Source organism: Bos mutus, chromosome 22 (assembly GCF_027580195.1).
Source record: "Bos mutus isolate GX-2022 chromosome 22, NWIPB_WYAK_1.1, whole genome shotgun sequence".
Lineage (NCBI taxonomy): Eukaryota > Metazoa > Chordata > Mammalia > Artiodactyla > Bovidae > Bos > Bos mutus.
Window position 1 is genome coordinate 16648137 of NC_091638.1, and position 26292 is coordinate 16674428.

Consider the following 26292-nt stretch of genomic DNA (forward strand, 5'->3'; position numbering starts at 1 on the left):
TGCAGACAAGTAAAACCTGCAGGTCACAGATGTGTGTGATCAGAGGTGGAGGGGAACTCTAGTATAAGGCAGTGTTCTGCTTCAGCAGAAAAGGACACTGACTACATCGGCTTCTGTGCCTCTAACGACCCTTGGCTGCTGAGACTCTGTGACCTGACTCACTGTATTTGTGTTTCAAGTGAATATACCAAACAATTTATTTGTATGAGTGAAACAAGTTCTATATAACATGCTTTTCTGTTCCCCATTCTACAGAGTGACTTTTTACATTTTTGTTTGTATTTCATCTCCAAATCTGGGTTTCCACAAATCACACCCAGGTTCAGGACTCCTGATCCTACACAAATTACGTGAGCTTAGTAGGTTGCACCCCACTCTAGTACTCTTGCCTGGAAAATCCTATGGACAGAGGAGCCTGGAAGGCTGCAGTCCATGGGGTTGCTGAGGGTCGAACACGACTGAGTGACTTCACTTTCACTTTTCACTTTCATGCATTGGAGAAGGAAATGGCAACCCACTCCAGTGTTCTTGCCTGGAGAATCCCAGGGACGGGGAGCCTGGTGGGCTGCCGTCTATGGGGTCGCACAGAGTCGGACACGACTGAAGTGACTTAGCAGAGTTGGTTGCTAAACAGACCAGATCCTTCCCCACCTCATAACAACTTTTCCTCCCAATTCAATTCCAACCCTCAAAATAAATTACCGTCTACTTTTTCCAGTAGGGTTTCTGGTAGGAGGGGAGTGACTACCCTTTGTTATGAAACGTGGCTTAGGTTGTCCTTTTCCTTGGGGTCGTCGCCCTTCTTTTTTTTTTTCATGCGAACTTAGATCTCCCACCAAAAATCGAATCTTCCCTGCAGTGGAAGCTCACAGTCTTAACCACTGCACTGCCAGGGAAGTCCCTTCATCTCCCTTCTTCCTAGGCTGGTCTTGCCAGAAGTAGATGTGAACTCTGAAGCCCCATTTTCTTAAGTTGCTGAGAACTATCAGTCTTTCAGCTCTCAGAGAGCTAGGCCTAACAATGAGCATTAAGGGTAGAATGCAGAAATCTGTTTTTACCCTTAAGTGAGACCAACAGATGTATGTTACATGGAGCAAAGGGATGCAAAAGTGAATCCTGTACGGGTGCTTTGGGGGCCTGGGGGAGAGATTCCTCAGCAGCATACATGCACATAAGCACACACAGCCCCCTCTCAAACACAATTGGCTGTGAATCCTCCAGGCTCAGGAAGCTAGCCCTTCCACCATGCTGTGGGTCCCCTCTCTAGGTGGCTGTCCTCCCACTTCTGTCACTTTCCCACCTTGTGCCTAACCTTTCTGGGGTCACAGTCCATTTGAGAATCTGCTGGAGGTTGTGGATCCTCTTTAGGAGAAACTCAGATTGCACGCTCAGTTTTGTGTTCATTTGTGGAGGCATATAAACTCCCAGAGGCCAATCCGAGAATCCTTTGGGGTCTCAAGTCACACCTGGGGATGTACTATGTAATCACCCACACCTGCTACAGAATGGTAACTTTATTTTTTGGCTGTGTGTGACTTAGTGGGGTCTTAGTTCCCTGACCAGGGATTGAACTCCAGCCCCTGCAGTGAAAGTGCTGAATCCTAACCACTAGACTGCCAGAGAATTCCCAGTGACATTTTTCAAAATTAACATCAGACTACGGAATCTCTAGGGATGTTGCCCAGACACATAACCTTTTCAATCTTGCTCCTCCTGGATTCCCCCCCTCCCCCCGTCAGCAAATGGTGGCATCATCCAACACCCAGACCAGAAACCCAGGAGCCATTTCTGGCTTCCAGTGTATCAGGCATTGATGACAAAAATAGTTGTTATGCACTCTCTTTGTGGCAGACATGGTGCTAGGTCCTGGGGTACCAAACCAAGCAAGGCCTGCATTTCCCCCCTTTTCATGTCTCTCACTGGAAAGCTGGATCCCTTAACATGTTTATTTACCAAGTTCTTTATCATCTCTTTCCAGCCTATGGGTTTCGTTTCTCAGGCACCTTTACTGCGGCCTGGAGGCAACTTGCTCTCGTGCCTGTGACCTCTCATCACCACGCCCCACAGCCCCCTTCTGCTTTGCCTAATATTTGGTTTCTTTTAATATTTGGCTCAGGCCCATCTCTGGAAAACCTCTGACCTCCCCATGGCCAAGAAGTATATTTACAAGTCTAGAAGGACATGATACTTGTATCCAGAGTTTTACTTTGGGCTTTAAAGTGAAAAGCATCTGGATTCAAAATTGTGTGTATATTGTGCAGTTCTCATAAAATGTTGTTACATACACTGTATACTCTTTAAAAGTATATAGATAAAAGACATGAAGGAAATATTAAAAAAAAAAGTTACAAATGTTTAAGTGACTTTTTTGGAGCCATACAAATGGTAAATTTCAGAGCTTGGGCTCAAACCCAGGTCCTAGGGATAATGGAATTATAGGTGATTAAAATTTTTTAAAATAATTTTTGTATTTTTTATAAGGAACAAAAATTTTATAATCAGGAAAAATATTTATTATAATCACAAACTTAGTTTTATTGTATTAACTATAAACAGTATCTCTAATTCTCCATTTGGTAAAATGTGGGATGTAGAATTTGGTAGAATGTGGGATGCTCTGTCTCCTCCCCTTGTCCACCTCTCTGCCTTTGAAAGTGTCAAGTCTGACAATTCTTAAATTCTGTTCTGTAACCATAGTCATTTATGCTTTGTTTATTGATTTGTTCTGAAAGTTGAAATAAACAGCATGAATGTTATTATGACTGTATACATGTTTCTGCAGATGTAAGTAATTTATTATGATTCTGTTTTCTTTTTGGAGCAGCATTTTGTTTTTATTGAAGTTTCTAGTTGTCTTTCTTTTCCCCTTGTGCTGGTTGCTTTTAACATATCCTCCGTTATTTCCAAATTCTCCATCCAATTAGACGTTCTTTGAGTCCCCCTTTCTCCTGTATATATCCCTTCCAGAGTCCTCCAGCCTCCTGTTTTAGTCTGTCCATGATGTTTGTTTGTTTTTAATTAAAAAAAATTTTTTGGCCACACTACGTAGCCCATGGGATCTTAGCTCCCTGACCAGGGATCAAACCCATCCTCCATGGAAATGCAGTGGAAATGCAGAGTCTTAACCACTGGACCACCAGGGAAGGCCCGGTCCTTGGTATTCTCTATGCCTACTATCCAGTTGTTACACTGGTACATAGCATCCTAAATTCCACATCTACCTTCTATTTACACTCTCATTTCACTGCAGAGCATCAAGTCACTTACCAAAAAGAGTATGTGGAAGGCATAAGAGTATGTTGGGTGCCTACGTATGTAAAACAACTTTTCCTGCCCTCACACTTGCTTGGTAGTTTGACTGGCTGTGAAATTCTAGGTTGAAAATTTACCCCCAGAGCTTGTAGGCATTCTTATTTCTTTGACAATCAATAGAACTCACATTTTTGTGATCTCTTTCTCCACCCCTTTCAAGCTCTTAAAGTCTCCCGTTTATCCTTGATATACTCCATTCCCTAATGGACTCAGATTAAATTTTTCAATCTAGCGACTCAAGTACTTCTAGGAAATTTTCTCATGTTATTTGTGACAGTTTTCCCTTTCCATATATTTTTTTTTCCTATTTTCACTGTTTTTGCAATTCCTGTCAATCAAATGTGACTTCTGGATTGATCCTCAACTACTTACTATATTACTTTCATTTCCTTGTCTTAGATACCATTTTCTGGGAGAGTACCTTGATTATTTTTCAACCTTTCTAGTGAGTATTTTGGCAGTAATTAATTTGTAAGAGCCTTTTCTTGTTCTCACTTTGTTCCTTTTGTGTAGCATACTATTCTCATTTTACAGATGCCTCTTAAATCTGAGTATTCTAATTAGAAGGATTTTCCTTAAAGTCTCTTCTGTCACTGAATTGCCTCACCACCTTCATTCCCCTGCTCTGGGTCCTTTTTACTTTTTGTTTATCTTGTTGACTCTCTGGAGGATTTCCTCAAATATGTTGTGATTCTTATACACTCAGATATGAACATGCATATATTTGTGTGGTGTGGAGGCAGGTAGTAGGCTTGGCTCAGTAAAAGGCTTCCCTCTTGAGTGGTTGGTAGGAAGAGGTTGTTTCCCTGAAGACTAAATGCCAGGATGCAGAGATCTTTTGGCAAAAAATCATCTCATGTTTTTGTCTGGGGTTTGGATAATGTAAGTGATTCTCTAGAGTGAGAGACAAGGGGATCAAATGTTACTTCAGGTTTTCAGTTTATGCTCTTATTTTTTTATTCTTAAATTTTCTTTTTTTTTTTTTGCGGCACTGCACTGCATGCATGGATCTTAGTTCCCCAACCAGGGAGTGAACCGCCCCCCCCACCCAACCCCCCCGCAGGGGAAGCTTGGATTCTTAGCCACTGGACCACCAGAGAAGACCCCTGATGCACTTATTTTTAGCCCTATTCCACCTTACCCTTCATTGAACCAGGGGTTTCCAAGTCCCAAGTCATCTGGAATTTGGCAGGTAGACAGCTGCCTCCTTTCACTGCATTGCCCTCAACAAGTATTTCAAGTTGTCACTCCCTCCATCTAATTTTATTGTTGATGAAACCACCATTTTATCCATTTTCTATCCTCTAGAACTTTGTTTCCCTGTCCCATCATTGTTGTTCATATATTTTAAACCATTTTAACTCATTATTGTTTTATTGGAAGCTAAATGATTTAAAAAAGAATGTTGATAATCCTTTGATACAGTAGTACCACTTTTAGAAAACTAAAACTAATTATTTTAGTTTTTGACAATGGTTTATATACTTATCAGTGTTAATATTTTACAAAAAATGAAAACAGTCCAACTGACTAACAATAGTAGAATGATTATATGTGGTGGAATGTTCTGCAACCACTAAATATCATAATTTAAGGAATATTTAGTGATATGATAAAATATTTGCAATAATATTAAGTGAAACATGCAAAGTATAAAATCCAGTGGTGTGTATAGACACTTCATTTTTCTTAAATATATTAATACATGCCTAGAAAAGACTGGAAGGAAATAAATACCTGAGGTATTAACAGTGGTTAAATTTTCCTGCATTGTCTATATTTTCTACAGTGAGCCTAAATTACTTACATGATCAGAAGGGAAATTTAAGAAAAAGATCATGGCTTATTTGGAGTGGTAAGATGTTCTTGTGGGGTGTGGAATGGATAGTGGGGAACAGCAGAATAAGAGTCAGGGGAAATACAGTGGTCAGTTACCAAGGACCTAATGCCAGGCGAGGGGATTCAGCTGGAGAATATATATAACCCCAGTGTTTGTGACATGCAGTTAAAGCTGTGGAGAGTGGAGGCTGGGCTGGTGAGGGGAGAAAGGCCTCTGGAGATCATACAGACCACTTCTGTCAGAGTCCAGGAGAGACCCTGGATTCTGACCCAGGCAGCAGCAGGGGCCAGAGGAGAAGACAGATGGAATGAGCAGGCCTTCGGGGCACGGAGGATCAATCCAGGCTTCCACACCCTGTGACACATAATCTCTGACAACTGGGGCCTAGCCCAGACCCGAGAGGTCCTGGTTTCTGTGTGCCTCTCTGGGGCTGCCCTGTGTCACCCTGGGTGTGAGGAGGCAACCTAAGTCCTAGTGGGCTACTTGGCTACCCAGGTCCCCGTGCTGGGCCAATAGCAAGGTTGTAACTGCTGTTAGTTGGAGGGGTTTTCTGTGTGCTAGGCACTCTGCTAAATGCCAAATGTTTTTTTTAATCTCATTTAGACTTCACCTGAGGAGGGAAGTTCTCTTATTATCTACATTCTCTTTATTTATTTTTTTTTTTGAAGTAAGTTTTTATTGGAGCATGGTTGCTTTACAATGTTGTGTTTTTCTACTATACAGCAAAATGAATCAGGTGGGTATACATATGCCCCCACTTTTTTGGATTATCTACATTTTCATAGTCAGTAGTCACAGTCAGGATTAAGATAACTAAGGCTAAAGGCCATTATCTCCTCGCCCAAGCTATCTTCTCAGTGTGCCTCCAAGAACCCCTCTCCTCATCTAAAAGTGCTTTATTTAATTGGAACAACAGTGCTTGCCTGTGGTAAGAAGTTCGGTGGTACAAGAGCAGACAATAAAGAAGTTGTGTCCCTCCCAGCCCAGAGTACCCCAGTACGTGCATCACAGAGATAACTGTTATCAATTTCTTGGGGATCCTCCCAGACATGCATTTATAGTCTTATATATTCCCCCCCACACACGCACACACACGACCTTAGGATACTTTTTTTTTTCTTAACTCAGTGTGTCTTGGAGATGGTTTGTTTGCCTGTAAGTTCTAATTCTTTTTCACTGCTGTGTGATATTCTGTTATATGGATGTACTGTGATTCATGGAGCAAGTGCCCTACTGGTGGTCATGTAGGTTCTTTTCTATCTTTTGCTTTTACAAACAATGCCATGATGAATATCCCAGCATACTGTCCTTTATCAGTTTATCCTGCAGACAAAGTTGTATGCATACAATTTTGTCTGCAGGATAAATTGATAAAGGGTATGTGCATTTGATATTTAGATAGAAATTGCAAAAGCAGTTCCCAGTATGTGTGAAAATGCCCACTTCCCTGAATCCTCTATGATACTATTGTTGTCTTTTCTGCTCTGATAAATGAAAAATGCTCTCATATTTTAGTTTGCATTCAGTTAAAGTGAGGGAGAAGGCAATGGCACCCCACTCCAGTGTTCTTGCCTGGAGAATCCCACGGACGTAGAAGCCTGGTAGGCTGCAGTCCATGGGGTCGCACAGAGTCGGACACGACTGAAGCGACTTAGCAGCAGCAGTAACATGAGTGAACCTGAAAATCATGTCTTGTGTTTAAAAGCCATGTGTATTTCTTTTTGTGTGTGAATTGCCTGTACATGTTCTTTAAGCATTTTTTTTTTCTGTTGGGTTGTTGACCCTCTTAAGAATTTATTTCTAAAGTGAAAAGTGAAAGCAAAAGTCGCTCAGTCGAGTCTGACTCTTTGTGACCCCATAGACTATACAGTCCATGGAATTCTCCAGGCCAGAATACTGGAGTGGGTAGTCTTTCCCTTCTCCAGGGGATCTTCCCAACCAGGGGATCAAACCCAGGTCTCCTGCACTGCAGGCGGATTCTTTACCAGCTGAGCCACAAGGAAAGCCCTAAGAATTTATTTCTACCAATTCTGTAGTAAAGAAATGACACTTCTCATCTGCCATATGTGCTGCAAGTATTTCCCCCAGTTTACAGTCAGTCCCTTTACTGTGATCTTTGCTGTTTGGATATTTACCATTTATTGTCAGATCAAAGACTTGCCCTCTTAAAGATGCTTCATTCTCCCATGATTTCACCTAGTCCTTTCAGACAGGTTCATTGGAAATCCATTTTATAGTAGGGACCGAGTTGGGTCCTGGCCCCACAGCCGGCCGCTTTCTCCCGGGTTCCAGCAGGAGGAACCGAGCGGGAGAACCGCAAAGATGGTGACCCGGCCTCGCTTCCTGGAGCTGCGGGGCAAGAGCCTGCAGCCTGGCGCCTGAGGGTCCGGGATCTGGGTTGGACTGGCTGGCGCCTGGGATACCCGGAGGTGAGGGTCTCACTGGGGAGGGGCAGTTGCAGAGGGAAGAGCGGGAAGGGGCGGGGTGAGCCAGGAGTGCAGAGGATGGAGGGGAAGGAGGGATTGGCAGTTTGGCCAAGGGAGGATCTGGCTATAGTCAGGCGCTGGGAGCGGGTGTGTTGGGAAGGAAAGCGGAGAAGAGGCTGCAGCCTGAGGTCAGCTACTGAGAGGAGGAGGCTGCCACCGGGGAGTGGGCGCTGTGCTGGGAGCTGGGGACGGGGCCAGGGCAGGCAGGAAAAGAATAGGTATGAGAGTGGGGAAGAGCAGAGAGAGAAGGGAGCGGGGCGGCGGAAGGAATAGACAAGGTGGGAGGGTGAGGGGAATGGGTTGGAGAAGGAAGGGCTCGTACCAGCGCAAAGACAGCTTCCTCCAGACCCTGGGACTCCGGTCCTGCCGAGCTGACTTCTCTCGCCTCGGGCCGCTGGAAACAAGTCAGACGTGCCACTGTGGACAAGATTATTTTCCCAAAGTTCCTGACAGTATGCTACTCTGGCCCTGCTGCTCACTTACCTCCAACCCAGGACAAATCCCTAACTTCTCTGAACGTAAATCCTCTCTTCCACTCAGGGTTAGGCGGTTGGGATGAAATGAGGCGATTGAAAGGGATTTGTAACCCTTTATTTAAAGGCTGCCTGGTTGCAGAAGCCTGCCATAGTTCTGTGGATGTTGTTGTTTAGTCGCTAAGTTATGTTCAACTCTTGCAACTCCTGGGCTGTAGCCTTCCAGGCTCCTCTATCCATGGGATTTCCCAAGCAAGAATACTGGAGTGTGTTGCCATTTCCTTCTCCAGGGGATCTTCCGGACCCAGGAATCAAACCGGAGTCTCCTGTGTCTCCTGCATTGGCAGGCGGGTTCTTTACCACTGAACCACCAGGTAAGCCCATTCCTGTGGATAGATGTGGGTGAGAGAGACCAACCCTAACTTGACTGGGAAAACATTTTTACTTTTACAGTTCAACATGGAGTACAGTGCCAGTTGACTCCCTCACGCATAGACGTCAATGGCAGGAGCTGCTGAGCCACTGTTCTTTTTTGTCCCCTGGTGGTGGTGAGCCCTCAACTGGGCAGACTGGGGCCAGCAAAGCCCTTAGTCAGGCTCAGTCCTGCCTCTCGAGCTGGTCTGGATTTACCATCACCGCTGCTGGGAGTTACACCAAATCTACTTGAAGCTTGAGAGTAAGAAGCAGAGAGGTCTTGGCTGTTGAGAGGAAACAGGTCAGAGGGAGGAGATGTGAAGTTATAACTCAGTTCCCAAAAGTTAGAGTCTGTTTAGATGCAGTCCAAGGAACCATTATGCTGAGGAAGGAGCCAGCATTTATGGGCTGTCCCCATTGCCTATAAGCCAAGGGAAGGGGAGAAGGTAGGGCCAGCATTAAAAAAAAAAAACCTACTTATTTGGCTGCCACAGGTCTTAGTTGAGCACACAGGATCAGTTGCAGCATGTGGGATCTGGTTCCCTGACCAGGGATAGAACTTGGGTCTCCTGCAATGGGAGGACGGAGTCTTAGCCACTGGACCAGTAGGGAAGTGCCACGAGTTATCCTGTAGCAGATGCGATGTATTACTCCCTTGCTGAGATGGCCCGTTCTGACACCCACCTAGTACTTTTTCCAACCCTAACGCCCCCATCTACAGTTTCCCCGAGGCATGAGGTGGTCACTGTATTCCGGGCAAGGCAGTCTTTCATGGGACAAGCCCTCCACTGGACTTGGAGGGAAACCGACGGGGATCGCCTTCTACGAGGGTGCTATCGAGAGGCTCCTCTCAATTCCTAGACAGCCGAGGGCTGCGCCGGACAAGAGCCGCCGGGCCTCTGATGACGCACTACCGGCCGCGCCGCTGTTCTTCCGGCCTCGGCAGGTGACTCTAACCCCTGGGTCTCCGTGTACCTCACGGACAGTGGTCGCTGCCCTGTGGGGAGCCCCGGACATCACGGTGAGCGGGCGGGACCCAGGGGAAGGGAAAGACAGACACCGCACGCCTCTCGGCAGTGGCGGCAGCCCTGGTTTATGTGGAAACCCGCCCGGGCCTCGTTCTCCCCGAAAATTTGCGTACCGGGACGGCCCCGAGCTCCTGGCAGCCCATCCCGGCTTGCAGCTTCAGCACTGCACTCACCAGGGCCTGGCACACAGAACACGCCTAAGAAGATGATGGCGTGAATGAGTGAATGATGATTGAGTAACGAATAAATGACCGAGACCTAGGACCCGAGTTCGGAAACGAAATCCTGGGGGTCAGAGTTCTCCGTTTGGGTACAGCTGTTTCCCCCAAAAGTCCTGCAGCTCAAACTTAAAAAAAATTTGAAGGGACTTAAGAGGAGAAAGCAAATAGTGTGAAACCCACTAGCGAGAGAGTTTGGAGACCTGAGCTGTAATTACCTGGGATACCGAGCCGGTTTCTTGATCTCTACTGTTGAATTGTGACTGCCTTCTTTTCTCTACAAAGCTCATTTGACAGTATGTACTCTGAAACGTTTATGTCTAACAACAAAAGTTTACTATCCATTACTTGCCAAATATTACGTAGAATTTAGAGGCGGGACTACAAGAGTGAGTGACCTCGGAGCCTTGCCAAGTGGGAAGTCGCTTCCCAGTGTAGTACTGGAAGATATGTATGTGAGCAGACCTGTGATAATATTTTAAACCTCGTTTATTTGGCAGTTAACGAATACCAGGCACTGTTTGAAACAGTTGTGCATTTATTTAGCCTTCACAACATCTAATTTTCAATGAGGAAATCGAGGTCCGCAGAGAATAGATGACTTATCCGAGGACGCACTGCTATTAAGGACCCAACGCTGCAGAAAATGTAGGTGCAGGGTGCTTTTGCAGCCTGGAGGAATACTTTACTTGGGGCCAACAAGCAAATCAGGAAGGGCTTCACAAAACAGTACATTTAAGTGTGGTGTTATGTAAGGAATTGTGGTTTCAGTTCTTGAAAAACACCTGGCTTCCCAGAATCCTTCAGCCGCTTCTAGAGGAGTAGCAAAGTAGCAGCAGGGAGAAACCTTACAAGACATGAGGAGGATGCTAGGTCCCTGTAAATTTTAGCAAGATGAAGTTTTTTATATATATATATGTATATATATATACCTGTTTTCCCCAAATATGGATTAAGTTTGATCCTTTTAGCATCTTAAAATCATGAACAGATATTTCACATTACTTATTTGTGTAAGCATTCCATTCTGGCCGACTTAGAAGCCAGGTGTCAGCCAACTGTGACCCATGGGCTAAATTTTGGTCTACCACCTGTTTTTGTTAAAAAAAAAAAAAAAAAAATTGTTGAAACAAACAAGCTCACTTGTTTACATATTGTCTAGTTCTGTTTTCAAACTACAAAGGCAATGCTTGCCAACTTTTGATTTAGACAAACAGCTTAGATGATCCACAACTGGAGAGTATATGTAACAGACTTGTCCTTCTCAAACGTGATATTTCTGAACTTACGTTGAGTGCTTGCTATGTGGCATATATTTTTATAAGTCCTTTATGTGAACTCATTTAGTCAAGGGTTTCACAGAGCGTTGGAGCTGGAAGGACTTGGAATATTACCTGATTTGTCACCTTTTTCAGATAAATAGCCTGTTCACATGGTCTATGTCTTGAGTTTCAGTACAGCTCACTTTGCCACTTTGATCTTATTCTGAATGGGAAACCTGTACCATATCCATTAGATGTGGCATTTTTTTTAAAAAGGGTTTTTTTTGGGGGGTGGGGGGTTAAAACTCTGAGCCAGATCTTTCACTTTAAGATATTTTTTGGATTATGAAAGTAATTCATGTTTATTGCAGGACAAGTGAAATATGTAGAAGAATATAAAGGACAAAATAAAGTAACCCATTAAATGACCTAGAGATCAGTTGTTGACATTTTGGAGGGTCTTCTACTGTCCTTTTTTATGTGTGTGTTTTGTGTATATCTGTGTAGTTGATAATTGTTTCTGTTTATTGAATGCTTACTTTAGTACTGGTATATATGTGCATATTTTTGTTTTTAGTGTTTTGTAGTCTCCTGTTTTAACATATGTATTCTCATGAGTATTCTTTGAAAACATGAGTCTTAATAATTTCATAATCTGTTATATTGGTATACCGTCAATTTTTACTTGCCTGTATTTTCTTACAATTATAGTAATAATGTGATCCTTGCACATAAGTCTCATCTCTGATTATATTTTTCACTTTTTTCTGTGATTACAGAGTTATTTATTTCTACAGGAAAACTTTCAAGCATTACAAAAAGAAAGGCCTTAAGACAACAAAAGTTTCAGACTTCTCTGGTGGTCCAGTGGTTAAGACTCTGCTCCCAACCCAGGGGCCAAAGGTTCAATCCCTTGTTGGAGAAGATCCTGCATGCCCCGTGGCGCAGCCAGAAAAAAGAAAAAAGTGTCCCATAATCTTATTCCTCAGAGATGATCGTGGCTAACAAATTGATAGATATTGTGAGAGATTTAAGTTATTTATTTATTTAGGCCATGCTGTGCAGCTTGTACGACCTTAGTTTCCCAACCTGGGATTGAGCCAGGCCCTCAGCAGTGAAAGGGCAGAGTACTAACCACTGGACCACCAGAGAATTCCTTAAGTTAGTTTTTTAAAAATAAAGCAGAATATAAATAATTGAGGAAATATGGGAAATAGAGGGGGGAAAATCATTCATAATTCATATCCCCATGGTGATGATTAATTTTCTTTTTTGGTCTTATTCATATGCATATTTTAAACATACATATATGATGCTACATTTGTATCTGAAATTATGACATATTGATAAATTTGAGGATCTTCTGAGATACATTGCAGGTGTATATAGTATACACCTGAGAATTTTGAGACTGAGAATTTTGTTCTGAGTTCCTGTACCTACAAAATGGTGATCATGGTGTCCCAATTGACACTCAGCATACAACTTTAAGACCTAATATATATAACTGGATTATCTCTAGAAAGATGGTACCAGATTACATTCCCACCAGTCGTGTGTGAGAGGCTCTTTTCCTGACCTTTGCCAGTTTTTGAGTTTTAGCATTAAAGAGAAATTTTCCAATTTGATATAAAAGTTAATTCTTCATTCTTTCAGTTCTCATTTTTTTGATTACCATGGAGGTGGAGCTTTGTTTTGATATGTTTATTGGCTGTTTGTAATTCTTGGAGTATTTGTTATACTACCCATTTTTCTGTCAGTTCATCTTTTTTCTTTACTCATTAATAAGAATCTTTTTATTTATCAGGTCCATCTACTTTTTGATGTGTAAATTTAAAAAATACATTTTTAACCCTTTACTCAATTTAGATTTATTTTGGTATGTGGTATGAAATAGGAATCTCACTAAGTGTTTTTTCCAGATAGTTAAACAATCTCAGCATAATTGGGGAGAGATCGATTGTTTATGATTAGAAATGCCAATTTTTATCATATATTAAATTATTTTACATATTTCACTTAGGGGATTAAGAGTCTATAAAGTCAAAAGCCAGAGTTTAACTTCCTTGTAAATGTGTAAACTCACTGTTAAGGTTTCCTAATTACACTCTCTTTTTTTTTAAGCTGTGCCACACAGTACGCAAAATCTTAGTTCCCCCACCAGGGATCAAACCCCCACTCCCTGAGTTGGAATGGCGGTCTTAACCACTGAACTGCTGGGGAGATCCCCTAGCTATATACTCTTGATGATTTTATCTGTTACCCCCAGAATTTCAATTACTCTCTTTATGACAAAAATTCTAAATATAAGTTTTCTTCCCATACCTTTCTCCTCTAATATCCATGTATGCCTGATATTTCAAACTGAATGTATTTTTTCCCTCCCAAACCAGTGTTCCCACTCTCATTAAAGGTTACTGTCATCACTCAAGCTTCAAACCAGCAAATTGTCATTAACCTTTTCTCCTTACATCTCCCTCTAATATTCCTTTTGTCCTGTTGTTTTTTTCTCTTAGTCAGCCCAGTCTCCTTATTGGACTGCTGAAACAACCTCTCAGGGGTACTCCAGCCTTCACCTTGTCTCCGACCTTCCACCCCTGTACACACTTCTTTTCTTGTACTATGGACAAAAGGATGTGTGTGTGTAATAGCAGATCTAATCATGTCACATCTTTTCAAACCTTTTCCGGTCCTTTTTGTGGCTTTCTGCTCAGTTTAGGGTTAATTCCTTAAAATGACCTGCAGGATTGTATTTGCTTGCCTCAGGCTTCATGGCTCATTTCTAGTGTTTCATACTTTGGCCTTACTAGATCTCGTTCATTCTTCTGAAGCATGGGGCTTGATTCCTTTTATATACTCCCTTTCACTTCTCTTGATATCTTCTTTTCCCTCTTCACCCATCTAATCCTTACTTATCTCTTCTTCAGTGAGGCTTTCTTTCCCAGGTTAGATTAGGTCCCCTTTGCTCTGCATTCCACAGTGCCCAATATTTCTGCTTTGGCTCAGATGGTAAAGCATCTGTCTACAATGCGGGAGACTCGGGTTTGAGCCCTGGGTTGGGAAGATCCCCTGGAAAAGGAAATGGCAATCCACTCCAGTACTATTGCCGGGAAAATCCCATGGACAGGGCAGCCTGGTAGGGTATAGTCTATGGGGTCTTAAAGAGTCAGACAGGACTGAGCGACTTCACTTTCACTTTCACTTTATTTGTAACTACTGGTGTAATTTCTTTGTTGAGCTGTGACCTAAGCTCTGGGTGGGCAGGGTCATGTCTGACTTTTTCTCCACTGTCTAGTTCTGATTATACCCAGACCCCACTCTACCTCATGAATATCTGTAGGATTCTGCAGTGGGTCCACTTTATGGCCCTGTTATGGAAGAGGATCAGGAGATCCCACCTAGAATCCTCCTAAACCTCTAAAACTCAACACTGAGGCACAGACCTTGATGAGAAGGCCACAGAGCTGGTCTTATTAATTACTTCACCAGACATCCTATTCTTTCATGTTTTCTGAGGTCTTCATTATGATAAACCATCCCCCTGCCTTCTGTTTTTCTTGAGATGTTTCCAGTTTTACTTCTCACTTCAGGCTTATAGGGAGAGATATTTTTTGATGAACAGTTACAATTTTGACTTTCCAAAAACCAGAAACTTTCTACTATTTTTGCAACTCTTTGTAAGTCAAAAATTATTTCACAGAATGTTTTTTTTTTTAACTGCAGCCTGCAGTTTTATATTGAGCTGTGCCTGAAGAAAAAATTTTTCACTGATAAGACACCTTGAAGAAAGGACAATCAGTGTATCTCTAGATTGTATCAAATAGAGAGAAATCCCTAACTACTATCCAGCTCCTTGACATATAGGGGAGGTGGGTGGATCAGACCTAATGCATTAGCCTTGCTATGAGGCCATTTCCCCCATGTAAATTTTGATTATATTAATTACCTTTTCTTTAGATTATTGTATAATGGACTCATTGACATGGATATTCCCATTCATAGTTATTTTTATCTTTATAAATAACATTCTGATGTATTTATCAAGTGCTTGAGTATTTCCTAATATGTTAGTCTGTCTGGCTGTCACTTGAACAGCTGACAGATAGAGTTTGTGAATCCAGAAAGCTGGAAGCCATCCATAACACTTGGTGATGCAGGCACATTGCTATCCTGACAGGTTTTGTGTGAGTTATCAGATAGTATCCTCAGACAACAGCTCTTTCTCATTTTTCTGTTTACTGGGACAGTGATATCCCCTCCCCCACCTTTTTTTCCTCTATGAGCAGGGCTCCACTTCCAACCTTGAAGTCTTTTACAATCAAAGCAAAGAGAAGATTTGTGGATGTTGAATATGCAAGGAGCTGAAGAGAGAGTGATTGGAAGAGAGATTTGTCCAGGTGAGTGAGCAAGTGTTCACCAGTGGAAGAAATAGGAGGGCTTTGGAAATTTTACAAGAGAAACTGAATGAAGCTCAGAAGAGAAAATTGCCCTCTCTTTTGGGATGTTGGGGTGAATGTGAGTGAGCATCTCTTGGGGCCAGCTTTTCCCTGGTACTCATTTGATCTCATTTCCACTATTTGGCTCGTTTACATTCTCTCACTGTTTTGCCCTAATCTTAGTCTGTTATTTGTTTGTCTTTTTCCTTTTATCTCCCTTGTCTCTGATTGCCTCACAGCAATTGTCTGCAGCTACCCATTTCTCATTAATGATCATCACCTTATCCTGGTGCAGATCTCTTCCACCGCTTATAATTCTGAATTACTTGCTCACTTGCTCTTATTGACCCTTACTCATAGGCCAGTATTAAGGCCTGTCAAAATGAGGTCCCTCTAAGTTAAGGGACTTCCACTCTGCCCTACACAAGAGACATTTACTGTGGTGGTTTTTTTCAGGTTGGATGAACAAGCCTGCTCCAGAGCAGAATGGCACTGATATTGAGTTGCCAGGGGTAGCATCAAAGAGATCCCGAGAGGATGAATACCAGGATTCTACATTTGAAGAAAAACGTATATGTGAGAACATGAAGGAAAACCCTCCCAGAGAGGCTCCTGGACCACGCTTTTTCCGAGAAGGTTTTGGAGCAATAACTTTTATCCATAAGGAAGCACCTCCAGAAATGATTAGCCAGGAATATCATTTTGAGAGAGGCTTGCTTTTGACCTCAAGTCTTGTTACACATCTCAGGGTTTCTACAGAAGAGAGCCTACATAAATGGGAGACAAGTAACATACACACCAATGAGATTTCAGGCCAAAGTAAATGTTTGACCCTCTCTACACAGAAAAAATCTTGGAAATGTGGTGAATGTGGAAAAACCTTTACTCAGCGCTCATCCTTTACCCAGCATCAGAGAACTCATACAAGACCCTACACATGTGAGGAATGTGGGAAAACTTTTAGTTGTAGCTCATTCCTTATTCGACATCAAAGAATTCATACTGGAGTGAAACCATATGCATGTGAGCAGTGTGGGAAAACATTTAGATGTCGATCATTTCTTACTCAGCATCAGAGAATCCACACTGGAGAGAAACCATATAAATGTAACGAATGTGGGAATTCCTTCCGCAATCATTCACATCTCACTGAACACCAGAGAACTCATACTGGAGAAAAACCTTACAAATGTAATAGATGTGGGAAGGCCTTCAGTCAGAACACACACCTCATTCATCATCAGAGAATTCACACTGGTGAGAAACCTTATTTATGCAACGAATGTGGCTCTTCTTTTCGCAAACACTCAAATCTTACACAACATCAGAGAATTCACACTGGGGAAAAACCGTATAAATGTGATGAGTGTGGGAAAACTTTCCATACAAAGGCAAACCTCTCTCAGCATCAGAGAATTCATACTGGAGAGAAACCCTATAAATGTAAGGAATGCGGGAAAGCCTTTTGTCAGAGCCCATCCCTTATTAAACACCAGCGAATTCATACTGGAGAAAAACCGTATAAATGTAAGGAATGTGGCAAAGCTTTTGCTCAGAGCACCCCACTCACTAAACATCAGAGAATTCATACAGGAGAAAGACCCTACAAATGCAGTGAATGTGGTAAAGCTTTCATTCAGAGCATTTGCCTTATTCGGCATCAGAGAAGTCACACTGGAGAAAAACCCTATAAATGCAATGAATGTGGAAAGGGCTTTAACCAGAATACCTGCCTCACTCAGCATATGAGAATTCATACTGGAGAGAAGCCCTATAAATGTCAAGAATGTGGGAAAGCCTTTGCTCACAACACATCTCTTACTGAACATCACAGAACTCACACTGGTGAGAAGCTCTATAAATGTAGTGAGTGTGAGAAAACCTTCCGCAAGTATGCACACCTTAGTGAACATTACAGGATTCACACTGGTGAGAAGCCTTATGAGTGTGTTGACTGTGGAAAATTCTTTAGACATAGTTCAGTCCTTTTCAGACATCAGAAACTTCACAGTGCTGAATAAATCTGGCATTCGTGTGATGGTTTCTCTAGGGAGAGTGCTAGGAATCTGGCCTAGGGGAGAGGCACAGGAACAGTTCCTAGAGAGAAGGATAAAGGAGCCTTGGACACCATACTCAGAAGAATATTCCCAAATATGGAGGTGGGAATTTGGAGAATGCAGAGCCTACTCCAGGTGGGCATCTGGGAATACAGGATAGGAAGGAAGTTCCTACTTTTCAGAGAAATCTTGGCTCCTTGCCATTCCTCTCCCTAGGGCACTCTAATAGCTGGAGGTGCCATTTATTAAGTTAACACTGTGTTTCCCTTATTACACTCCTGCCTTACCTCCCCAACTTGTCACCTGTGTTCACTGCTCACTAGGCTGGGTTGCTCTTCCAAACTGGTGCTCAATGTGAAAGTGGCAGCTGTTCTGAGGTGGTGCTGAATAGCCTCTAAATGACCGAGGTGGCTATTGTGGGAAGGCTGCCCATCTGTGGACGTGGTCCCATGAAGGTTAGACAGAAACAAATGAAAACAGAATCATTATTCATTTATTTATTCAATAAATATCGGGATATATGGCAAGAACTGGGCTGATCGCTACAGGAATGGTGAAGAAGACTTTATCAGGGTGAGGGAGATCTTTCCCAATCCTTTAAAGCTAGAGGGTCACTTGGAGCTAAGAAGGAAATAAGTCAAAGCTTTTCTCAAATGCTGTCAGTTTGTGGGAAGGAAGTCAGATCTGCTCAGAGGGTCACAGAGAGGAAGACCTATCTTTTGTCCCTGTGGAATTATTGGCTTACCCAGAAAGGAAATGGTTTTTGCTGGGTTACCAGTGGTAAGAGGCCTCAGAGCAGGAAGCCTGCCTGTGACTGAGCAAGCCACCCACATATTCCTGACCTGGACTAGGGCATATTCCTGTCCCTTATCAGTTTGACTGGGCGACTAGTACACAGGGACCAGGGGATAGGAGCCCGCTAGGATCAGCCTGGGACTTGGTTTGTTAGCCCTTAGGGTGAGAAAGCATTCGTGATAAAGGAAGGCAGCCCCTTTCAGGTTGGCTGGACTTGGGCATTGGGCCAGTCCTTAGAGAAAGCTTCAATGATGAAGTCACTGTACCGGAGAAGGCTAGGTTTTGTGTAATCATGGCATTGGAGGTTTGTTTTTTGCTTTGTTTTGACTGTGCCACTTGGCACAAGGAATCTGAGTTTCCTTACCAAGATTGTACCCGTGCCCATTGCAGTGGAAGCGTGGAGTCTTAACCATTGGACCATCAGGGAAGTCCCGGCACTGGAGATAATCATAGATTCATGAGAGTCGGATGTTTGTTTTTATTGGGACTTTATTATTCCAGGATGTTTATCATTCTTTGTGAACTAGAGCTATCTAAGGAAACCCTTCTTATGGGATGCATTTGGAAAGAATTCTAAAGAGAATTACCTCTTTCAACGCTGAAAATCAAGATAGCATGGTTTGCCATGACTGATGGCATTTTATTTTTTGAGTGAAAAGAAGGGCATGTTTCCCCTTTACTTCTCCATTCTCTTTCTTGTTCTTAACTGCTACCCAGAGAGTCAGCTGTGGAAGATTATATGAGGATAGCCTTTGATTGGTATTTGAAATAGTTTTCTATGCTCTGAAGTTTATATAGTTTTAAAAAATATGACCATTAAACACAACTAAAGTAAGTTAATTCTGGAATGGTTTTTTGGAATTCAGCATTGATTTTTTTTTTCCAGAGGAACTGTCTTATAAGCATTAGTAACTACCAATAATGGGAATATGACAGAAATAACGTACTTTCCCCTCTCCAGCTATAAAGATAATGTTCTCAAACCTGCCATAGGGCAGTTCATAATTGAATAAATTAATGTCTTAGGGGAAAAAACAACCCTATGAAAACTGTATTTTATGCTCATGGAAAGCAAATGTCTGTATTTTTTCAAACACTAAAGAATTCATTGCTAGCACATAGTAAATGCTCAGTAAATGTTTATTTGTTGAGTTAATATATTTTAATCAAACTTTGCTTACCAAAAACTTTAGGAACTTCTTGACATTTAGAGTGATATTTATATACTGCTGTCTTTGGAGTCTTGACTGGAGGTTAGGAAAGGGAGAGTTTTCTTGAGGAAGAAGTCGGAAAATCTTAAGGGTGAAAGATGCCTCAGTTGTTAGAAAGATTTTCTAAAATGGAATGGACAAACCGAGATTTTAATCCTCAGGCTAAGAAAATCTGGTACCATTTTTACTTCCTGGAGAAGCAGAAAGAAAAAGAACTCATCAGCTTTACCCTCATCCCATATTGTCACACATGCAGATATTTACTCCTGACTCTGTGTCAGTTGCTGGCCCACCATGTATCAAGTCTCTCCAGCTTGGCCTCAAGCTAGCTTCTTCCTCAGCCTTCCCTCATCATATCCAATCAACCACATATCCAGTTGACTTATAACTCCTAAACTAGGAAGCCACCCCCACTGATAGTGCTTTATCCAAGCTCGCTGATTTATTTCCTAGGCTTTTTCCCCATTTTCCCAACTAGTCTTGCAGTTTCTTGCACCACTGGGCCATCTTTCTTGTACCACTGGGTCTTCTGGATGGTCTTTGCAAGACACAACTGTGGCAGCTCTGTGGTTCTCTCTGAATAAAGTGTTAGCCTCCAGGGGTACCTGAGTCTCCTCATCTGGCCTGTGCCTGCGTCATCATTTCAGAGGGCATTCCTTGCGTGTTCTATTCCATGGTGCAAATTCCTGTGACTCATCATCATTGGACTCTAGTTTGGCACCTTTGCGCATTCTCTTCCTATCGCCTGCTTCCCTTCCCTGCTTCTGCTTGCTTGGGAGGCTCTCATTTGCCACTTGTGAATGTACTCAGGCAACAACTCTTCAAAGCTGTCCCTGATGTCACATGTTCTGTATGTCTGTACTTTTTGACTTCATCATCTTATGTATCAGGTTATAATGGTTGATAGCTCAGTTGGTAAAGAATCCACCTGCAATGCAGGAGACCCCAGTTCAATTCCTGGGTCAGGAAGATCCGCTGGAGAAGGGATAGGCTACCCACTGCAGTATTCTTGGGCTTCCCTTGTGGCTTAGCTGGCAAAAACTCTGCCTGCAATGCAGGAGACCTGGGTTGGGAAGATCCCCTGGAGAAGGGAATGGCTACCCACTTCAATATTCTGGCCTGGAGAATTCCATGGACTGTACAGTCCATGGGGTTGCAAAGAGTCAGACACGACTGAGTGACTTTCACTTCAGTTTATAATGGCTAGTTTACAAATCTTTCTCTTCCCACTGTCAGCTCCATCAGGGCAGGAGGCATGTGAAATTTATTCGTCTTTGTATCCACAGTTTCTGGCCTTTAGTAGGTGCTCAGTAAATACCTGTTGAGCTCAACTAAAATTGAGTCAGACAATCCTCCATGCCCAAATGCAGGTTGTGACTTAAGTCCACAGTTACTAGCAGTAAGGTACAGTGAATACAAGAGTATGTCATTAAGTGTTTGCCAGAAGTAAGAATTCTGAACCTTCCCCCAAGGTATAGAGTGTGTGGTCCACTCTGATACAGAGAGGATCTCATAAGCAAAAGTAATATGTAGCAAAAAAATTTGGGGGGGGTGCTGTTACAAATTAGGCATTTAAATGTCCCATTATAGTTTAACAAAGTGTTTTCAGATATATTGATGTCATGGTCAACAGGAAGAGGAAAATGCATGCAGGTGTAGAAGCGCAGCTATGTGAACTGGAATATCCTTGTGGTAAGAGAGATAAGCTGAGCAGTGTTGCTGGCTTGGCAGGAGAGTAATTGAGCTTGAAAATCCGAACATGGAAGACCTTGGGGCTCTGGAATGATGAAGAATTAGAATGTGTTGCTTATATTCAGTGTGTTGAAATGTAATTTATGACTTTAGAAGAACATGAGATGAGGCCACATGAGATCCACAAAATGAGAGAAGGGAAGACAGAAGGATGGTTGAACTTGCCTGAGGTCACACAGCTATTCTCAGGTGAAATTGAAATTCCAGTGTCCTTGCTTTTCCCTCTGATTTCTCTTTATTGTATCTCGGCTCCATGATGCCTCTTTCCTTGTGTCTGTTATGCCCTTATTCTGAGAATGGGAGAAGCTCACTTTAGATTGAGAAGCTTTTTGGCCTGTAGAATAAGACCTTATTGCATGTAAGTGAGGCGGAGAAATAAGTTGATTCTGCATTTTAACACCATCTTTTCCCCTACATAATGCAGAAATCTAGTCTTGACCCCTGGTAGCTCTAGTTTCACTTTCTTGCAGCTGCTGGCTAGAGCAGGGCTAAGGTCATCTTAGTTCAGTGGGATTTTTTGGTGTCCATTCCTCCAATCCATTTTCCACCTCTCATTGAAGAAGCTCATCACAAACTGCAGTTAAGCCCCAGATTCCTGTTTCTAGTAACCTGCTCTGCCTGGGGCACCCCACTGCAGGGTTAGTTTCCACCCAGCAGAGCCTCTTGATAAGAGATTCTTTGAAGTCTAAAAGGGAAAAAATATGTAGGCTTAGGATCTCTGGCATGTGGAATGTTAGGGCTATGGAGGAAGAAGATGCTATCTGATTCAAACAAATTGCTGAGGCTGAGACACTGGGTAAAAAGAAAGGCAAGCCCAACGTTGTTCTCTGGCCTGTCAGCTAACAGTTCTACAAAGGGTCCCCTTTTAGCTGAAGATAGCGATGGTTTCAGTCTGGCATTTCCACTCCTGTTTTCAGCATCATAAATGGACTCCATTTTGTGAAAATGGTCCATCTGGGAATTTTTAAAAATTTATTTTAATTGGAGGCTAATTACTTTACAATGTTGTCCATCTGGAAATTTGAGCAGGTAACGTTGTTGCATCTCATTCACTTAACTGCTTCCTGAAAGCCTACTACTGCACACTAGGGATATGATGGTAAGAAGTGTTAGTCACTGTTAGTCACTCAGTCCTGTCGGACTCTTTGTGACCTGTCGGACTCTTTGTGACCCCATGAACTGTAGCCTGCCAGTCTCCTCTGTCAATGGTATTCTCCAGGCAAGAATACTGGGGTGGGTTGCTATTCCCCTTCCAGGAAATCTTCCTGAAGGAATCGAACCTGGGTGACAGCCCTATTTACCTGAGCTTGCAGATCATTGGAAATGCCTGGAAGTGGGTCAGGTGCCCTGCTGCCCATGGCTTCATTCCTGGAATATGCAAATATTGCCTGAATGAAGATCAGCAAGATCTAAAGTTTCTCAGAAGAGGGGCAGGGGTGCTACCTTGAAGGCAGGAAAGTCCTGTAAGTCATTGCAGTCAATGGGGCTTGGAGCTGGGATTTGGGGAACATGGTAATGTTCCGCAAACATTATTGACCATTTTTAAGTACCAGAAATTCTTGGTAAGTTACACGGATTAACTTCTTTTAATCCTGACAGCAACACTATGAAATTTGGTATCTTTGAAATAAATATCTTTCTAAGTGAGGGAAGTGGCACAGAAGGGTAGGTAACTTGACCAGGTTCACACAGTGAGAACCTGGGACTTCAAGGCAAAGCAGAGCTCTTGTCTTTTGGCCAATTGTTGATTAACAGCCGGAAGCAGTAGGGTGTTTTTGGTTCCTATGAGGAGACCAATTATCTGACGGTTGAGAACGTGTAGCAGGAATGTTGAAGCCAGGTTTAGGGAAACTTTAAGAAAACCTTCAAAGGATGATGGCCTGGAATAGAATTTTGGGGAAGGGGTGAATTAACCGGGGGTGAGAGTTCCCGGGGACGACCCCGACTCTCACTTGACTTCAGCATCCTTATTAGGGCAAGAGGTATACTGAGGTGCGTTTGCGACTGTTTTGGGGCGGGGAAGGAAGCCCGGCGGCTTGCCAGGGAGGAGACGGCTGCATTTGCTGGTGCGGCGTGTATTGTTGGCGTCAGGCTGGGCCGGAGCGCGGGCGGACCTGCGCCTGGGAACCCGCAGACGCGAGAGGGCGGAGAAGTGCGGCGGGCGGTGCCTGGCGGTTCGCTTGGTGAGCAGACTTGGCCATCCCCGGCTGCGGCTGGTCCCAGGAGTTGAGCTGGCCTCAACGCCTCTTCTTTCCGGGCGAGCCAGGCCTTTAGAGCACAGGCCGGGGGATTGGGACCGGCTCCCTTGGAGAGGGAGGGACGAAGGCTGTACCAGAGCCCTGGTCTGGGAGGCCGGGCTCCATTTATTTGTACTTGAGTGAGCGAACTCGTGGGTTACTTCCGTTTTCTGTGTCCTAGAAACGAATACTATCCCTCGTTTTGCCACTTCACAAAGTTGTGCGGGTTGAATAAGTGAATGTGCAAGTTATCTCTTCCCTTTCAGTAAGTTTTTATTCCTAATAGCAACAGGGTAGGTGCTGTGTGAAGACATCCAGACTCAACAGTTTAACAGCAAGTACTATGTATTGTCGGAGAAGGCGATGGCACCCCACTCCAGCACTCTTGCCTGGAAAATCCCATGGACGGAGGAGCCTGGAAGGCTGCAGTCCATGGGGTCGCTGAGGGTCGGACACGACTGAGCGACTTAGCAGCAGCAGCAGCAGTATGTATTGTATGCTTATCAGCCGGTATTATTCTAAATACAGTCCATGCATTAATTCGTTTATACATCATCTCAATCCTATGAAGGTAATTATCAGCTCCATTTAACATTTGTTAAGAATGGAACACATAAAAGGTAAAGTAACTTACCCAATACCACTTGTTGGCTAATAACTGATGGAACGTGGATTCAAACCCAAGAGACTGCCAGCTTCGAGCTCATGTTATATACTTGTCTTCAAAGTTTAGTGGAGGGAGATGGAATGTAATCAGAGTGTTAAACACAGAATGGAAAGTACTACAGTAGATATGTGTGACATTCTTTTAGAATGTTGAGAAAGTGCCTTGGAAAGGTAAAGAAAACTTTTCTAGAGGAAGTAATGTGGTTCATACTTGACCTGAATATTAAAATTGTTTAGAGGTGGGAATTAATCTAACTAGAAATTTGAAGGTAATTAATTTGTTCGGTGTCAAGAGGTGCTAGTGGATTGGGACAGATTAGACTGGAAACCCTGTCACTGTCTTTTGATACAGTATTCTTTCCTTTTTCTTCATAGGGGTTCCTAAAACCTTTCCTCTTAGGAGAGATCCCTAACATCTTCCAATAGGCTTCCCCTGTCTTTTGTTGGAGATTCTGCTTCACACTGAGACTGTCTTATTTTCCTGAAATTCATCAGCCTCTGATTGTGAGACACTTAAGTGCTGGGATGTTGTCCTGTTGTTCACTTTGTAAGGCAGGTGCAGAGAAAAAGAAATGAGCCGGGCAGTCAGGCAAGAAAAAGAGATTTATTAGAGGGAAAAGAGAGGATGACTGGCTCTTAAGGAGAACCAGCATTCTCCCTTTCTGATGGAATCCTTCTTATACTCCACCAATGAAAAATTCTCTGAAGGGATAGTCATGTAGCCAGAGGTCTGGAATCTGGTGGTCTCACAGCTTTGAGAAGATAGACTCCAGTGAGATAACAGGATGACATTTGGGCAATTTGGTGAGTCTCACAGATCACCTGATTTATTATCTGTTGACATAACAAGCTATCTAATCAATGAGACCCCATGTGGGCCCTATCACACTTAGCCTATTTGTTTATTTATTTTGGCCATGCCAGGCAGCATGCAGGATCTTAGTTCCCTGAGCAGGGATCAGACCCATGCTTCCTGCTGTGGAAGCCCAGAGTCTTAACCACTGGACTACTAGGGAAGTCCCCCAGCTTATTCTTAACAAGAGGCCATCTCACTGCTTGACAAATAGTGGCTGCTCACTTAGTACTTTTCAAATAAATGAATAATGAGCTTCAATCAAAGAGGGAGTGAAAGGGCTTGATTTGAGATTTTTGCTTTTTCCCCATCTATCTTTGGAGTCAAAGGATCACAAAATGTTGGTACTAGAAGAAGCTTTAAATGTTTTTTTTTCACAGATTAAAAAAATCTAATTTTTCATTTCACAGATTAAAAAAAAAAATGAAATCACAACTGAAGTTGAGTGACTTGCTTCAGGTTAGCAAATGAGATAGTGGAAGAGCAGAGACTAGAACCCAGACATTTTGATTCAGTCTAGTGCTTGTCTCATTGCCTTTCACTATTGCCCCACAGTCTTTGATTTCTGAAATCAGGGACTTCTCCATTAGGTTTGGAGTGTGTGTATGGGGTAGGGTGGGGGATGTTGGTTGGTGGGCTCCAATCTTATTCCTGGTGGAGAAATTTTACTCCAGGATGCTTGGTCCTTAAGGGCATCCGCCCTCTTTTTTTGTGCATTGTGACCTCTCCCTGACTTTTCGTCATTAGTGATACTCTCCCAGGAGAATGACATGCTTTCATTTAGACTTAAAATAGTCGTTTTGGGTATGGATGGGATATTCCTGGATTCCCCTGAATCTAGAGTACGAAGGAAGTAAAGTAAGCTAACAGTTTATGGGTAGTCTTTCTCGTCCCTCTGCACCTCAGATTCCTACTCTTCCTCATGGGAAATGTGTCCAGGAGGCAAACCAGTGTTGCTTGCATCCCTAACAACTTGTCTTTGGGTAAGTGAAATCTAACTAGAGCCCAGGATGGGTTGCTATGGGAGTGTTATGGGCCATCATTAGGCAGACTTAAGGTGGAAACCACCAAGTGACCACTAAACCTAGACCTTGCAGACTGAAAACACAGAACTCTCCAGAAATGGGACCATCTTACTCAAATTAGAGGAGAGTGGCTCGTTGTGAAAGAAGGCTCTGGAGTAATTGGTTACAGGATAGATCAGAGTGTGCAGTAATTTATTATCATGGATACTTAAACTGAAGTCAGGTGG

General features: G+C 43.0%; 1 protein-coding gene across 2 annotated transcripts; it reads left to right on the top strand.

Moving 5' to 3' along the window:
• Window positions 1-9440: 9440 nt before the first annotated feature.
• On the top strand, window positions 9441-20536 carry ZNF502 (zinc finger protein 502). Of its 2 annotated transcripts, none has more exons than XM_070360274.1 (3): window positions 9441-9546; window positions 15320-15430; window positions 15926-20536. In XM_070360274.1, exons 2-3 carry the CDS (start codon window positions 15376-15378, stop codon window positions 17488-17490), a joined length of 1620 nt encoding a protein of 539 aa, XP_070216375.1. In that variant the 5' UTR covers window positions 9441-9546; window positions 15320-15375; the 3' UTR covers window positions 17491-20536. The 2 variants fall into 2 exon arrangements, with proteins under 2 accessions (XP_070216375.1, XP_070216376.1); XM_070360275.1 differs by having other exon boundaries at window positions 9489-10067.
• The last annotated feature ends 5756 nt before the right edge of the window (window positions 20537-26292 follow it).